Raw genomic sequence first — 16,227 nt, 5'->3', positions numbered from 1 at the left:
GCTCTGCGTCCTCGCACCCCTGGGGGCTTTAAAGGGCGGGGTTGGTAAAATCCTGTTCCCCCAGCACTGCCCTGTCCACCCTAAATCCGGTCCCCAGGTGCCACATCCACACTTTCACCCCTAAATCCTGTCTCCAGGTGTCACACACACTCCTTTGTCCCTAAATCCTGTCTCCAAGTGCCACACCCACACTTTTACCCCTAAATCCTGTCCCCAGGTGCCACACCCAATCCTTAACCCCTAAATCCTCTCCCCAGGTGCCACACCCAATCCTTAACCCCTAAATCCTGTCCCCAGGTGCCACACCCACACCTTTACCCCTAAATGGTGTCCCCAGGTGCCACATCCACACTTTTACCCCTAAATCCTGTCCCCAGGTGTCACACCCACTGCTTTGTCCCTAAATCCTGTCCCCAGGTGCCACACCCACTGCTTTGTCCCTAAATGGTGTCCCCAAGTGCCACACCCAATCCTTAACCCCTAAATCCTGTCCCCAAGTGCCACACCCAATCCTTAACCCCTAAATCCTGTCCCCAGGTGCCACACCTGTACAGCTCCACGTTCATCCAGGAAGGTGCAAAACTGGATAATTCCAGTTTGCTCCAGGACACCTGGAGAGTTCCAGCATGGTCCAGGACACCTGGAGAGTTCCACCTCGATCCAGGACACCTGGAGAACTCCACCTTGGTCCAGGAAGGTCCAGAACTGGACAATTCCACCTCGACCCAGGACACCTGGACGTGCAGACCCTCCTCAGCTCCAGCACCACCCCGGGGCCTCTCCTGGTCCCACCTGGGCAGGGACAGTGTCACCTGGGCAGGGACAGTGTCACCTGGGCAGGGAGCGTCACCTGGGCAGGGACAGTGTCACCTGGGCAGGGACAGTGTCACCTGGGCAGTGTCGGTGCCACCAGCAGCTCCAGGAGGAGCGGGAGCGAGCCGGGTTCATTAATTAGCTGAGTAATTAAAACCCAGACCAAACCCGGGGCTCAGGGAGGTCGCAGCCCTGCTCCAGGTGGATTTTTTCTGGAGCAAGGATCAGCAAGGAAAAGCTCACAGTTCCTCTGGAATCTCCGCTTTTTTCTCTGCCTTTTTTCTGCCCCAATTCTAGGATATATTTTTTATATTTTTATTTTTTTCCGTGGTGATCCTGCCGAGCCTTTTCTTGGAGCTTGAACTCCACCCCGGGCACCGGGAAGTTGGGGATCCCCCTCCCGGGTGAGCCGGGATTTGTGCCAAGCCCCGATGACTTCACTCCCTTTAATTCTCTTTACAAGGTGAGAGGTTTTCACGCCTCGGGTCGGTCAGGCGCTCCTGAGGTCATTTTACAAACATTTTACACACCCGAGGGGTTTTTGGAGTGTTGAGGAGGCTCCTCATGGAGCATCCCTTGGTGGAGAGGCAGGAATTCAAGAAGATCGCTTTGGTGGACTGGCTCCACAAAGATTTTAATTTTAATTAAATTAATTAAATTTTAGAATTTAAAATTAATTTAAATTCTTTTTTAAATTTCAATATAAAAATGAATTTCAATATAAATTTTTAATTATAAAATTAATTTGAAGTTAATTTTTAAAATTTTTAAATGTAATTTAATTTAAATTGTAGCATTAATTTAATTTAAATTTTTAATTTAAAAATCAATTTAATTTAAATTTTTTATTTTAAAAATTAACATCCTGGGGCACATCCCGGGCACATCCCGGGGCACATCCCGGGCACATCCCGGGGAATATCCCGGGGAATATCCCGGGCACATCCCGGGCACATCCCGGGGCACATCCCGGGCACATCCCGGGCACATCCCGGGCACATCCTGGGGCACATCCCGGGGAATATCCCGGGCACATCCTGGGCATATCCCGGGCACATCCCGGGCATATCCCAGGCACATCCCGGGGAATATCCCGGGCACATCCCGGACACATCCCGGGGCACATCCCGGGGCACATCCCGGGCACATCCCGGACACACCTCGGGCACATCCCGGGCACATCCCGGGCACATCCCGGGCACATCCTGGCTCAGAACATCCCAGCTCAGAATCCCCAGGATGAGCTCCCCGTGCCAGGGATGCTGCTCTGGCTGGGCCAGATTTATATATTATAATAATTCCCCATTAATAAATAATAATTAATTAAATAATAATTAGTTAAATAATAATTAATTAAATAACAATGAATAATTAAACAATAAATTATAAATTGCAAATCTAGATTTAATTTAATTATTAAATAATAAAAATTATTAGTTAAACAATTAATAAAGCAGTTAATTACTTATAATCATTAATTAATTGTCCCCATTAGTTAATTAACAACTAATTAATAATTAATCATCAAATAAAATTATGAGCTTAATATAAATTTAATACAAATATTAAATAATAATTAAATTATTAATTGATCGTAATAATTAATTATTATATAATAATTAAGTAATACATTAAAATATAAATGTAATATAAATATTAAATAATTAAATCAATAAAATAATTAATAAATAATAATTAATTTATTAATCTCCATTAATTAGCAATAATTCCCCATTCCAAGCCTCCTCAGTGTGCTTTTCCCTCCCTGCCTGGATCCAGGAGCTGCAGATGGATATTCTTGATATTTACTCTCTATAGTCTCTATATTCTATTCTCTATATTCTCTATTTTCTCTATATTCTCTTCTCTATATTCCCTATATTCTGTTCTCTATAGTCTCTATATTCTCCATATTCTCTATAGTCGCTATATTCTCTATATTCTCTATATTCTCTTGTCTATATTCTCTATAGCCTCTATGGTCTCTGTATTCTATTATCTATATTCTCTTTATTCTCTATATTCTCTTTATTCTCTATATTCTCTATATTCTCTATATCCTCTATAGTCTCTATAGTCTCTATATTCCATTCTGTATATTCTCTATATTCTCTATATTCTCTATATTCTCTATATTCTCTATATTCTCTACATTCTATTCTCTATATTCTCTATATTCTCTACATTCTATTCTCTATATTCTCTATATTATCTTTATTCTCTATATTCTCTATATTATCTTTATTCTCTATATTTTCTATATTTTCTATATTATCTTTATTCTCTATATTCTCTATATTTTCTATATTCTCTATATTCTCTACATTCTATTCTCTATATTCTCTATATTCTCTATATTCTCTACATTCTATTCTCTATATTCTCTACATTCTATTCTCTACATTACCTTTATTCTCTATATTCTCTATATTCTCTATATTATCTTTATTCTCTATATTCTCTATATTCTCTATATTCTCTATATTCTCTATATTCTCTACATTCTATTCTCTATATTATCTTTATTCTCTATATTCTCTATATTCTCTGCTGCAGGGTTGGATTTCCTCGGCCGATTCCCAGCTGTCACACTGCCCCAGCCCGGGACAAATCCCTCCCGTGCTCCAGCCCGGGACAAATCCCTCCCGGGGCTCCAACCCGGGGCAAATCCCTCCAGGGGCTCCAACCCGGGGCAAATCCCTCCAGGGGCTCCAACCCGGGACAAATCCCTCCACAGGCTCCAACCCGGGGCAAATCCCTCCCGGGGCTCCAACCCGGGACAAATCCCTCCTGTGCTCCAACCCAGGACAAATCCCTCCTGTGCTCCAACCCGGGACAAATCCCTCCCTTCTGAGCCCTTGAAGCCGATTCTCCTCTCTCCCCTCATCCTAGAGACCCTCCACACCCCAACAGGGACCCGCGAGGATGGGGAAACCCAACCCCATGGTGTTCTCAAGAATTCCCTTTGCCTGTGAGCCCAAAATCCTCCTCAGCAGAGCGCAGCCCCCACCTGGAAATCCCTGTCTAGGGGAAAAAAAAACCCTTGGGAAGCGCGGAACATTCCGGAGTGTTCCAGATTGCAAGGCAAGGTGTGTTCTATTGCCATCTGCATGGCAGTTGTCTTGTGTCGGGTGGGCAATTCTCTTTATCTCTGTCCCTGAGTGATCATAATCAACAGGGGACATCTGCTGATAAGGGGCTGTTGAATGTCACCACGTGACTGATAAGAACTGTAACATCCCATTGTGAGATGCTCCGCCCAGAGGGAGGAGCCAAGCATTCCTACCCGGATATAATCTGGAGATTCTGACACACCAGCACGGCTTCTCCACTGGATTCCCAGAGGAACAGCAGCAGGTTGAGTTCTGACTCTCCCAGCTCACTCCCAGCTCACTCCCAGTAGCTCCCAGTTGGATCTGCGGAGCCTTTCCCTTTCCTACAGGACCCCCTGCTCCAACAGAACCACCCCTGACACTTCAGGAGCGCTGCAGCCCCTTTTCCAACTGAACTGCCACCAACACCCTGACCCACAGGTTGTCAGGTTGAGTTCTGACTCTCCCAGCTCACTCCCAGTCGCTCCCAGTTCACTCCCAGTAGCTCCCAGTTGGATCTGCGGAGGAAGAATTCACCCCTTTCCTACAGGACTCCCCTGCTCCAACAGAACCAGACTGACACTCCAGGAGGACTGCAGCCCTTTTCCAACTGGACTGCTCCAACACCCTGACCCACAGGGTGTCAGGTCGTGTTCTGACTCTCCCAGCTCACTCCCAGTCACTCCCAGCTCACTCCCAGTAGCTCCCAGTTGGATCTGCGGAGCCTTTCCCTTTCCTACAGGACTCCCCTGCTCCAACAGAACCACCCTGACACTCCAGGAGCACTGCAGCCCTTTTCCAACTGGACTGCTTCCAACACCCTGACCCACAGGGTGTCAGGCTGAGTTCTGACTCTGACAGCGTTGTTTTGATTTACTGCATTGTTTTATTTTATCATTTTATTTTTTTCCCTTCCCTATTAAAGAACTGTTATTCCCTGCTCCCGTATTTTTTGCCTGAGAGCCCCTTAATTTAAAATTCACAGCAATTCAGAGGGGTGGGGAGGGTTTGCATTCTCCATTCCAGGGGAAGCTCCTGTCTCCTTTAGCAGGCACCTGTCCGTCCAAACCAGGACACGGTGCCGAAGCATCTCCGGGAGGGGAAGGTGATCGTGGGCTGAGCGAGCCCTCCCCAAGGCAGATTTCCATTTTTGGTGGTGGGACTTGAGGCATTTCCTGCCCTTCCCAGGCCTGAGGGGGTTGGGAATCCGAGTTAATCTTTGACCGAGGGTGCAGCCCGGGAATGCCTTTGTCCAAGTGGGGCAGAAGTCTCATTTTTGGCAGATGCCGTAAACTCGCAGCGAAGGCAGAAAAATGCGCATTCCTGCTGTGACGGGGCAAAAGCTGCTTTTTTGTGCTTTTTGCTGGCTGAGCCGTGGTTGGCTTTGATTTAGAAACATCCAAAGGTCACCTCAGTGTCCACTCTGATCCACCCCGACGGCAGCCAGCGCTGGGAAAACACGGGCTGTGCCTTCCCAACCATCCCACGCCGGCGGCACAGGGACAGCCAGCCCTGCCTCCCGTCCCTCTGCGCCCCTCTCCGGACCTGAAATGAGATGGAGCCAACCCCACCTGGGGCTTCTCATCCCAAATCATCCCTGGAGCTGCCAGCTCGCCCTGAAGCCGAGCCCCAGGAGCTGCTCCCTTCTCATCCTTTGGTTAAAAACACCACGGGAAAGCGTGAGCTGCCTTTTTTCCAGGGAATCTCCTCCCTGCAGCACCCACCTGGCTCAGCCTGAGTGGTTTTGGGGAGCACTGAGGTCCTGTGGGATGTGGGAAGGAGCTGATCCCGCTCTGTCCCTCCCAGGGGTGATGCCACCAACTCCCAGAGGTCTCCGGGCACTTTTTGGGGATCCTTTGCTCAGCAGCTGTGAGGAACTGATAGCCCTAAAATCTGGAAGGTGGCACTTCCCCTCTGGCCACTTGTGGTAAGGAGCTCTGCAAAAAAAAAAAAAAAAAAACAAATTTTCTGCCAGCTCGGGGAATTTCCTGTATTTTGGGGAATTGAAGCCCTCTACAGCCTCCTGCTCTGTGCCCCTACCAGGCTCCCCAGCACCTGGAGAAGGGAAAAACGTGATTTGTTCGGAGTCACAGAACGGTTTTGTTGGAAGGGACCTTAAAGCCCACCCCTGCCACGGGCAGGGACACCTCCCGCTGTCCCAGGGTGCTCCAAACCCCATCCAGGCCGCCCTGGGGCACTCCCACACCTTTCCAGGCTCAGCAGGGCACAACTGGAGCTTCCCCTGGACTTCCCAGAGCTCCATCCTCCCCACCCACTGGAGCTCCATCCTCCCCACGCTCAGCCCACTGGAGCTCCATCCTCCCCACGCTCAGCCCACTGGAGCTCCATCCTCCCCACCCTCAGCCCACTGGAGCTCCATCCTCCCCACCCACTGGAGCTCCATCCTCCCCACGCTCAGCCCACTGGAGCTCCATCCTTCCCACCCTCAGCCCACTGGAGCTCCATCCTCCCCACCCTCAGCCCGCTGGAGCTCCATCCTCCCCACCCTCAGCCCTCTGGAGCTCCATCCTGCCCACGCTCAGCCCACTGGAGCTCCATCCTCCCCACGCTCAGCCCGCTGGAGCTCCATCCTCCCCACCCTCAGCCCTCTGGAGCTCCATCCTCCCCACCCTCAGCCCACTGGAGCTCCATCCTCCCCACGTTCAGCCCACTGGAGCTCCATCCTCCCCACCCTCAGCCCACTGGAGCTCCATCCTCCCCACCCACTGGAGCTCCATCCTCCCCACCCTCAGCCCACTGGAGCTCCATCCTCCCCACCCTCAGCCCACTGGAGCTCCATCCTCCCCACCCTCAGCCCGCTGGAGCTCCATCCTCCCCACCCTCACCCCACTGGAGCTCCATCCTCCCCACCCTCACCCCACTGGAGCTCCATCCTCCCCACCCTCAGCCCACTGGAGCTCCATCCTCCCCACGCTCAGCCCGCTGGAGCTCCATCCTCCCCACCCTCAGCCCACCCCTGGAACAGCATCTAGATCCACGCCAGGAGAGCTGTGCTGAGCTGAGGGATCCCACATGGGATTCCCCTGGAAAAGAACCCTGATCCTGCTGGGATCACTCTGGATTTCCCCCGTGGACCTTCCAGCGCTGAGTGTGTCCCGGCAGAGCTGGGGGGACGTGGGACTGCGCAATCCCCTCTTGCAGGCCGGTGAGGACACGCTGGGACATTTCATCATCCCTCGCTCGGGATCAAACCACTGCTCCCAAAATCCCTCTTTTATGGCCCTTGCTGGGCTGTAAATCTCTGGCTTCCACTGCTGGCGCCTTTGGGGGAAAACATCCGGCTCCAGCAACCTTTGATGCTCCGGGAGTGCGTCACTCCTGGATGTGGGGCTGGCAGAAAATCCATTGCAAAAGCAGAACTTCAGGATTTTGGGGTTTCTGCCGGGTCTTGCTCAATGTCAGCAGAGAGGTCAGAGCCTCTTCCTGCACCCAGACATGCCAAGGGTTCCCTTTTGGCTCTGGATCAGCACATTTGGCGCCCTGGGGATGGTGGAGGAGGCTGGTGCCTGGTGTGGGCATGGAGATGTCCAGAGGGGAGGGAATGGAGTGGTGGTTCTGCCCCTGGGTCCTCCTGGGGTGATGCTCCCTCTCCTTCCTTCCCTGGGGCTGGAGGGCTGCAATCACCCAGGCTGATAAAATCCCTGGGAGAGGAATCCCAGCAGCCTCGGAGCTCTGGGAATTCCCTGTGGGAAGGGGCTCCAGGAGGAGACTTCACCCCTGCCCAGCTGCTGGAGGGATGGGTGATGTCCTCAGGTTTCCCCGTGAGCCACACGTGGGATTTCCTTCCGAGGTGGGGAGGGAAAAGCGGTGAAATGGGGAGGGGGCCTGGGGGGGCTCCTGCTCCTCCTCACCCACCCTGCTGCAAGGATGGATCCAGAGCAGGGCAGCCGAGCCAGGGCCGGGGCAATCCCCTCCACATCACCCTGGTCATCCTGCCAAACTTCTCCTTCCCGTGTTTTAGGGTGAAAATTCTTCCCCGTGTTTTAGGGTGAAACTCCTTCCCCGTGTTTTAGGGTGAAATTTCTTCCTGGTGTTTTAGGATGAAATTTCTTCCCCGTGTTTTAGGGTGAAACTTATTTCCTGTGTTTTAGGGTGAAACTTATTTCCTGTGTTTTAGGGTGAAATTTCTTTCCCGTGTTTTAGGGTGAAACTTCTTCCTGTGTTTTAGGGTGAAACTTCTTCCCTGTGTTTTAGGGTGAAATTTCTTCCTGTGTTTTAGGGTGAAACTTCTTCCTGTGTTTTAGGGTGAAATTTCTTCCCCGTGTTTTAGGGTGAAACTCCTTCCCTGTGTTTTAGGGTGAAACTCCTTCCCGGTGTTTTAGGGTGAAACTCCTTCCCCGTGTTTTTGGCTTTGCCTCAGGTAACCCTTGAGACAGGGGGTGAGAAAAGCCGGGGCAGGGCTGGACCGGGTCCCGCGGAGGAGCGGGGACAAACAGCCCTAAATCCGGGGATTACCGCACGTTCCGCCTGGCGGGAGCACAGCCGGAGCTCGGATGGACTTCAGGACGCTCGGGAATGGCCTCGCCTGCCCCGGCGGGACCTGCCCGTTTCCTCACGCCACCGGGAGCTCTTCAGCCCTCTGCTCACGTTTTTTCTGCTCCGAGCATCCCTGAGGAGAAGCCGGGAGAGGGGCGGTGCTGTGCCGGTCCCTGGGGGTCGTTCTCACTCTGGATTTTCCTCCTGCCCGGCCCCGCTCTGGCACGGCGCTGCCCGGCACACGTGGCCCTGCTGGATCCGTGCCACCGGCGTGCCCGGCTCCATCCCGGCTGCCTCCGTTTGGGATGACGTAACCGCGGCCACGGTTGCCTCAGAAGGATCCAGGCTCGTCGAACCCATCCCCCGGCCTCACCTGTCCGGTGGGACGAGGTCCGGTGCGGATCCTCCCCCTGCTCCGGCCCCAGCCCCACACCAGCTGCCGCCTGCCCGCCCCATCCCCGCTCCGCTGGGATTTTGGGAAGGGGCGGATCGCGATAACCGCGACCCGAGCCGCGAGGTGCCGGCCGGGAGAGGTGGCTGAGGATGCGGGGATGGGAAATCCGCGCTTGGGATGCTGCCTGCAGCGCTCCCGCCCGACACATCATCCCCTCTCCATCTCCCCGAGGGGGATTCCCCGAGCCGCGCGATCCGTGGGGAAAACCGCCGCTAGAAGGAAAATGTTTGTGTCCGAAAAGAAAAAGTATTCCTTATTTTTTTATCTCCGCAGCTGCAAACCAGCTCAGACACCACCCGGCTCCAGCGCTCTCAGAGCTCCTGCTGGAAATCCCGGCGGAGAGGAGAGATTCCTGCTGGGAGTTCTCTCCGGCGTCACCCTCCGGGGAGGGGGGACGGAGGGCGGGCAAAGTTCGGATCCTATAAAGTCAGGTCTGGTCCTCTTCATTCATTCCCCCGGCAGCCCCGCCGGCAGCAGCGCGCCCGGCCTTTGCGGAGGATTTGGGAACAAACCCTGCCCCGAAGCCGCCGGATTCCTGCAGGATGCTGAGGGGAGCGACGCCGGCCGCCCTCACCTGCCTGCAGCTCCTGCTGCTCCTCTCGGCCGCGGATTGCCGGCCCCACGCGTGGGACCGGGAGCGGTTCCAGCTGGAAGCCGTCAAGAAGGAGATCCTGGAGCGGCTGGGAATGCCGGCTCCCCCCGTGCCCCGCCGCCAGCTGGACCAGGAGAGCATCCAGAGAGCGCAGCGGCTCTACCGGCGGAAAGTGGCGGAGCTGGCGGGCAACCGGAGCCGGGAGGAGGAGGAGGAAGAGGAGGGAGCCGTGCCCAGGCTGCACCGCCTGACCCCCACCTGTAAGTGACCCGTGGCTCCGTGTCACCCCCCGACCCTCATGGCCCGGGACACGCGTGTGTCCCTCCCCAGCGCGTCCCGGCCTCGGGAATGTCACCCCGCGGCGCGGGGACATGACCGGGCATGCAGCTCGGTGGCCGCGCTCATCCTCATCCCGCTCCCTCCTTCGCCCTGCGAGCGGGGAGGAGCCGCCGCTGGAGCCGTTTTGTTTAAAACCACCCAAAAAATCAGTGGGGCTGGGGAGGAAAGGAGGAAAGCTTTGATCGGCCGGCTGGGGGGCTCGGAGGGGGGCTCCGAGGATTTGGGGGTGAGCAGGAGGAGGAAGTGAGGTGCCATCCCCCCGATCCCCAGCTTCAGCTCCAGTTTGGGGGTTTATCTGCATGTGGGAGGGGGGGATTTAAATAATTAAATAATTTAATTAATATTAAAATTTAAAATTATTTGAATAATCCCACTCCTGCTGCTTGGGATGGGTGGGGGTGCTCCAGTGGGTTCGGGGACGCCTTCTCTGGCTCAGGAAAACTGAGACCCTCCAGCCAGGAATGGATGGGAAGCTGGAATTTCCAGCATCCCTCGGGATGTGGGTGATTCCCTGGAAGCACAGGCTCGGCTGCCTGGCCGGAGCCGATCCCCAAGTCTGGGCTGGTAAGGAATTACTGTCTCTTACATCAGCTGTCACCTCTGTCCCCGCAGTGCTGCCCTGGCCGGACACCTCCGAGGGACATCAGGATTCTCAAGGCCACCGGGACGCCCGGGGACACCGGGAGCCCCGCGGTCCCTCCCGCTACCACCTCCTGCTGTCCCGCACGGCGGATTTCCACCGGCAGCTCCGCGTGGTGCGGGCCGAGCTGAAGCTCCTCGAGCAGCCGCTGTCCCCTCCCGCCGCCTCGGCGCCACCGCGGGTCACCATCTCCGCCCTGCGGGGGGCTGGGGACGCCCCCCGGCTCCTGCACAGCCAGGAGCTGCAGCGGGATTCCCGCAGCCTGGACCTGACAGCCGCCATCCAGCCCTGGCTGGCCGGACCCGAGCCCACGCTGCGCCTGCAGCTGGAATTCAGCGCCGACATCTCGGCCGCCCTGGGCTCCTCCGCGGGGGAAACGCCGGTGCTGGAGGTGCAAACCCTGGAGAAGCCGCCTCGGGCGGCCCGGAGGGCGCGGGGGCTGGAGGAGGAGTGCGGGAAGAGCGACGGGAAGTGCTGCCTGAAGTCGCTGAAGGTCTCCTTCCAGGACATCGGCTGGTCGGACTGGGTGATCGCCCCGCACAGCTACTACATGAGGTTCTGCGAGGGTTCCTGCCCCCACAACTACAAACCGGCCAGCATGCACGCCCAGATCCAGTCCCGGGTGCACTCCCTGTCCAAGGCTGCGCCTCCGCCCTGCTGCGTCCCCGCTGGCTACGACCCCATGGTGCTGATGCACCTGGACAGCCAGGGCAGGCTGGTGTCCAGCCTCTTCGAGGACATGCTGGTCACCAGGTGCCACTGTGCCTGACAGCCCCGGCTGTGCCCGTCCTGGTGGGGCAAAGCCATCCTGACTCCTGGCAGCTGCAGCACCCCGAAATCCAGATCCTGTGGTACCCCAAGTGACACCAGCCCTGGATCCACCACTGAGCTCAGCACCCCAAAATCCAGATCCTGTGGCACCCCAAGTGACTCCAGCCCTGGAACCACCACTGAGCTCAGCACCCCGAAATCCAGATCCTGTGGCACCCCAAGTGATTCCTCTCCAGTCCTGGATCCACCACTGAGCTCAGCCATGGGGTCTCCAGTTCCAACATCCCAAAATCCAGATCCTGTGGTACCCCAAGTGATCCACACCAGCCCTGGCTCTGCTTCCACCACTGAGCTCAGCCAAGGGGTCTCCAGCTCCAGCACCCCAAAATCCAGATCCTGTGGCACCCCAAGTGACTCCAGCCCTGGATCCACCACTGAGCTCAGCACCTCAAAATCCAGATCCTGTGGCACCCCAAGTGACTCCAGCCCTGGATCCACCACTGAGCTCAGCCATGGGGTGTCCAGCTCCAGCACCCCGAAATCCAGATCCCGTGGTACCCCAAGTGATTCCTCTCCAGCCCTGGATCCACCACTGAGCTCAGCCAAGGGGCCTCCAGCTCCAGCACCCCAAAATCCAGGTCCTGTGGCACCCCAAGTGACTCCAGCCCTGGATCCACCACTGAGCTCAGCCAAGGGGTCTCCAGCTCCAGCACCCCGAAATCCAGACCCTGTGACACCCCAAGTGACCCCACACCAGCCCTGGCTCTGCTTCAGCCCCGGGGTCTCCAGCTCTGCCACCCAGCTCAGCCCCAGCATCTCCAGTTGTGACCTCCCTCCCAAAATAACTTATTCCCCTGTCTCTTCCCTAATTTAAATCCGTATTTTATTGAGCAGGTGGATCCTTCCCAGCCAGGAGACCCCCGGTGGGCTGGGCTGGGTCTGTGCCCAGGTGTCCACATCCCACTCCAAACCCTCTTCTCTGCTCAGAGAATTATTTATGCACCCCGGTTATTTATTTCTAACTTATTGTATTTTATAGCAAAAATATCTTTCTTTGGTGGGGGGAAAGAGGGAGAGGCTTTTGTGGTTTTCTATTTTATATATTCCTCTAAACCCAAAAGGATGATACTGAATAAAGTGATTTGAGAGGGATTCTGGCTGCTCCTCCTGCACACCTGGGGGGCTCTGATGGGACCCCCAGGATTTGCCTCCTCATGGATTTAGTGCTGAACCCTCAGGGGTTCCCAGTGCCAGCGTGTGAGCAATGCCTGGCCCTGCTCCCAGGGACCTTTGGCTTGTTTGTGTCCTTGGGAAGGGGCACCGGGCACTGCTCTGACCCCCGGGGGGTGTGAGGTGACCATTGTCCCCTTTCCAGGTGCCTCCAGCCCCGCGGGCACCCCAGGGATGGGGGGAACCCCCCGGGGGGGTTGGTGGCACACATGGTGTCCCCAGGGCATCCCCACGGCTCGGTGGGGTGGCTCTGCTGGTCACTGCCAGTGCTTTCTGTCCCTTCTTCCAGGGTGATCTGGGGGTGTCCTGGGCTCCTCCTGCTGGGCCCCTGGGCTTGGGGAGGGTGGGATATGGGATCTCTGCTCGGGGGTTTTGGGGTTCAGGGGCTGAGGGATGCAAGCTGAGATGAACTCTCTGGGGACAGGGACAGGAGAGACCTGGCTTTTGGTCCCTTGGGAGCCCCACTTTGGGGACACGAGCTCTGGGCACCTGATCCTGAGGGTCTGCTCCCTTGGGACCCCCACTCTGGGGGGACAAACTCTGGGAACCCCCAGGAAAACCCCATGTCCTGCCCGGGGCTTCCCACAGACCACGAGCACTGCGGGTAATTAGGGATAATTAAACCATTTAATGGGGCACAGTGAAGCCTCCCAGGGACTGGGGGGGACACCCAGACAAGCCCCGGGGTCCCTCTGTCCCCATGGAACCCAACAGCTCGGGGTCTCACCGGGAGGATTTTAAAAAAATGAGCTTTTTCTTTGTTCCCCAAAGCAGCAGATTTAGCAGGAAAAAGTTTGAGCAGGTGGCACCGGATGTCCCCAACCGCCAGCCCGTCCCCAGGCGAGCTCTCCATCGGCTCAAAAGGGGAAGAGGAAGCCAAGGCCGTGGTCAGCCCCGCTGAGCCCGGCCCCAGCTCCTCCAGCCGGCCCCGGGCGCGTCCCGGCCCCGGGGCTCCGGTGGCGCTGCCGGCGGATGCGGCCGAGGCGTCCCCGCGGTCGGTGGCCGCAGCCTCGGGAGGAAATGTCAGCCCAGCCCTCACCTCCGCCTGAGAACTGGGGCGAAGGAGGGAGCTGGGGCTGCCAAAAAGCAAAAAAAACCCTGCAAAAGGAGCTCCCACAGGATGTGCGTGGGAACCACGCAGGGGGAATGTCCCTGTGCCCTCCGGGCTGGGGGACAGCCGGGAAAGGGCAGCGGTGGGGGGACACAGCGTCCCCCCAGCCCTCCCAGCGTCCCCCCGGCCCCTCACTGGTCAGGAATGATGTAGATGTCCTCGGTGGGGCCCAGGGTGTTGGCGTAGATGGGCTGGTCCCCGGGATCGGCGGCGCTCTCCAGGAAATAATCCTGGTGCAGCGGGACCTGGGGGCTGGGGGACAGGGGGGTGAGGAGGGGGGATGCCGGGGGTGGGAGGGGATGGAGAGGGTGGAGAGGGTGGAGAGGATGGAGAGGATGGGATGGGATGGATGGGATGGACAGGATGGACGGGATGGAGAGGATGGAGGGGATGGACAGGATGGACGGGATGGACGGGGTGGACAGGATGGACAGGATGGAGAGGATGGAGAGGATGGACAGGATGGATGGGATGGACAGGATGGACAGGATGGACAGGATGGACAGGATGGACGGAATGGATGGGATGGATGGGATGGATGGGATGGGCAGGATGGACTGGATGGAAGGGATGGAGAGGATGGAGAGGATGGAGAGGATGGACAGGATGGACGGGATGGATGGGATGGACAGGATAGGATGGCACAGCATGGGCTGGGGTGGGATGAGGATGAGATGAGATGGGATGGGACGGATGGGATGGGATGGGATGGGATGGGATGGGATGGGATGGGATGGGATGGGATGGGATGGATGGAAAGGGATGGATGGGATGGAATGGGATGGGATGGGATGGGATGGGATGGGATGGGATGGGATGGGATGGGATGGGATGGGATGGGATGGGATGGGATGGGATGGGATGGGATGGATGGAAAGGGATGGAAAGGGATGGATGGGATGGGGTGGGATGGGATGGATGAAAAGGGATGGATGGGATGGCAGGTTCAGCACAGGACGGAGTGGGATGGGGTGGGACGGCTCAGGACAGCACATCCAGGCACGGCACAGCAGGGAGGGGATGGAACATTCTCGAAACGCCCATTCCCTGCGCCTCACCTGTAGCGCGGCTCCTGCCACGCCGGTGCCCGTCCCTGCGCGGCCGCCGGGGCCCTGCCGGCACTCACGAAGACGTTCTCGTAGTCGGGCCCGTCGGTGACATCGGCGCTGCCGCTCCCGGTGTCCCGGCTGATGTAGCGGGGCTGCCGGAGGGTTCCCGCGGGATCCTGCTTCCCCCTTCCCCCGCCGCCCACCGCGGCCGCCGCTCTCCTCCGCCGGTTCCACAGCGCGGCCACCAGCGCTGCCACCAGCACGGCCACCGCGCCGGCCACCCCGGCCGCCAGCCCGGCCACCGGCCCCGCGCCGGGCCCGCACTCCCGGCCGTGGAATTCGGTGACGTTGAAGGGATGCCGGTGCGACGTGAGGCACAGGCAGCTGATGCCCCCGCGGGCACAGGGGGCCAGCACGGTGCCCAGCACGTCGCAGCGGCAGGACACGCTGAGGGAGCGCAGCGAGGGCTGGAAGGCGGCGGGGGGCACGGCGGGGAGGGGGTTCCCCTCCAGGCTCAGGCTCCGCAGCGCCGTGGCGTTGCTGAAGAAGCCGTCGGGCAGCTCCCGCAGCCGGTTCTCCGCCAGGTCCAGCTCCTCCAGCCCGGGCCCGAGGCGGGCCGAGGGGCTCAGGGCCTCGATGCCGTTGTGCCTCAGCAGCAGCCGCCGGTGCCGCTGGAACGGGCTCCAGTCCAGCTCGGCGCAGCCGCTGCTCGTGTTGGTCAGGTCCAGCTCTGGGGAAAGGTCCAGCAGCAAAGGGAAACAGGGGGACACGAGGAGTATGGGGGCGACGGGGAGCAGCAGCAGCAGCAGCAGCGGGGCCGCAGGGACCCCCATGGTCCTTCCACTGCAGCGGGAGCCTGGTGGGAAACGGGAATCAGGACCCCCATTCCCCCCGGATCCCCCCTCCCAGTGCAAACCAGCGCAGCCCAGCCTGGTCCCCACCCCGCTGCCGCTGTCGCAGGGCTGGGCAGCTCCTGGGGGTCCCGGCGGGGCATTTCCTGCCCCCCTTCCCCCTCCCAAGCCCGGCAGCCCCACTCGCCTGCGCTCCGGCCGCTGCTGCCTGGTGTGGGGAAGAGGAACAGGCGGGTCCGGCTGTCCCGTGTCACCCTGCCAGGGCGTAGCCGGCCCCGGGGGGGGCAGGGGGGAAGCACCCCCACGTCAGCACCCCCTGACCCCTGCCAGACCCCCGGTCCTTTCTTGGGGCGCTGAGCATCCCCCCGGCACTGGCTGAGTGTCCCGGTGACCCCGGTGACCCGAGGGGTGGGGGACACGCGCTTGGGCACACAGACCCCCCCCCCGGCAGCACAGGGACCCCCCGAGTGTGAGGGGACCCCGGGGCCGGGTGGGAGGCGGGGGGTTGTGTGGCTGTGTGCCCTGGCAGGGTGGGTGTCCCCATCCCGGTGTCCCCTCCCCGTGTCTGCAGCTCAGTGTCCCGAGTGCACCATGCTCGTGCCCACTCCCCACGTCTGAGCCCTCCCGGTGTCTGTGTCCCTCCACGTCCACCCCCGTGTCCATCCCTGTCCCCTCGTGTCCCCACCGTGTCCCCCCGTGTCACACCGTGTCCGTGTCCGCCCCCTGGTGTCCGAGTCCCTTCGTGACTACCTGCTCCCATTCCTGTCCGTGTGTCCCCCTCGTGTCCG

General features: G+C 58.0%; 2 protein-coding genes across 2 annotated transcripts; one reads left to right on the top strand and one right to left on the bottom strand.

Annotated features, from left to right (window-relative positions):
• Positions 1 to 3,738: 3,738 nt before the first annotated feature.
• LOC311162562 (uncharacterized protein) lies at positions 3,739 to 11,196 on the top strand (the record flags this gene model as incomplete). The annotated part of the gene is made up of 5 exons (XM_084220964.1): positions 3,739 to 3,902; positions 7,068 to 7,071; positions 8,287 to 8,797; positions 9,319 to 9,708; positions 10,400 to 11,196. 5 exons carry the CDS (start codon positions 3,739 to 3,741, stop codon positions 11,194 to 11,196), a joined length of 1,866 nt encoding a protein of 621 aa, XP_084077090.1.
• A 1,362-nt stretch (positions 11,197 to 12,558) lies between these two features.
• On the bottom strand, positions 12,559 to 15,435 carry LOC311162749 (uncharacterized protein). Its single transcript, XM_084221250.1, has 2 exons — positions 14,598 to 15,435; positions 12,559 to 13,791 (listed from the first exon to the last, which is right to left on the bottom strand). The coding sequence occupies exons 1-2, from the start codon at positions 15,419 to 15,421 to the stop codon at positions 13,671 to 13,673; spliced, it is 945 nt and encodes a 314-aa protein (XP_084077376.1). The 5' UTR covers positions 15,422 to 15,435; the 3' UTR covers positions 12,559 to 13,670.
• Between the last annotated feature and the right edge of the window lie 792 nt (positions 15,436 to 16,227).

The sequence above is a fragment of the Fringilla coelebs genome (assembly GCF_963513975.1).
Source record: "Fringilla coelebs genome assembly, chromosome: 24".
NCBI classification, from domain to species: domain Eukaryota; kingdom Metazoa; phylum Chordata; class Aves; order Passeriformes; family Fringillidae; genus Fringilla; species Fringilla coelebs.
The sequence above is the reverse complement of the archived record's forward strand: the minus strand, read 5'-3'. Positions and strand labels throughout refer to the sequence as shown.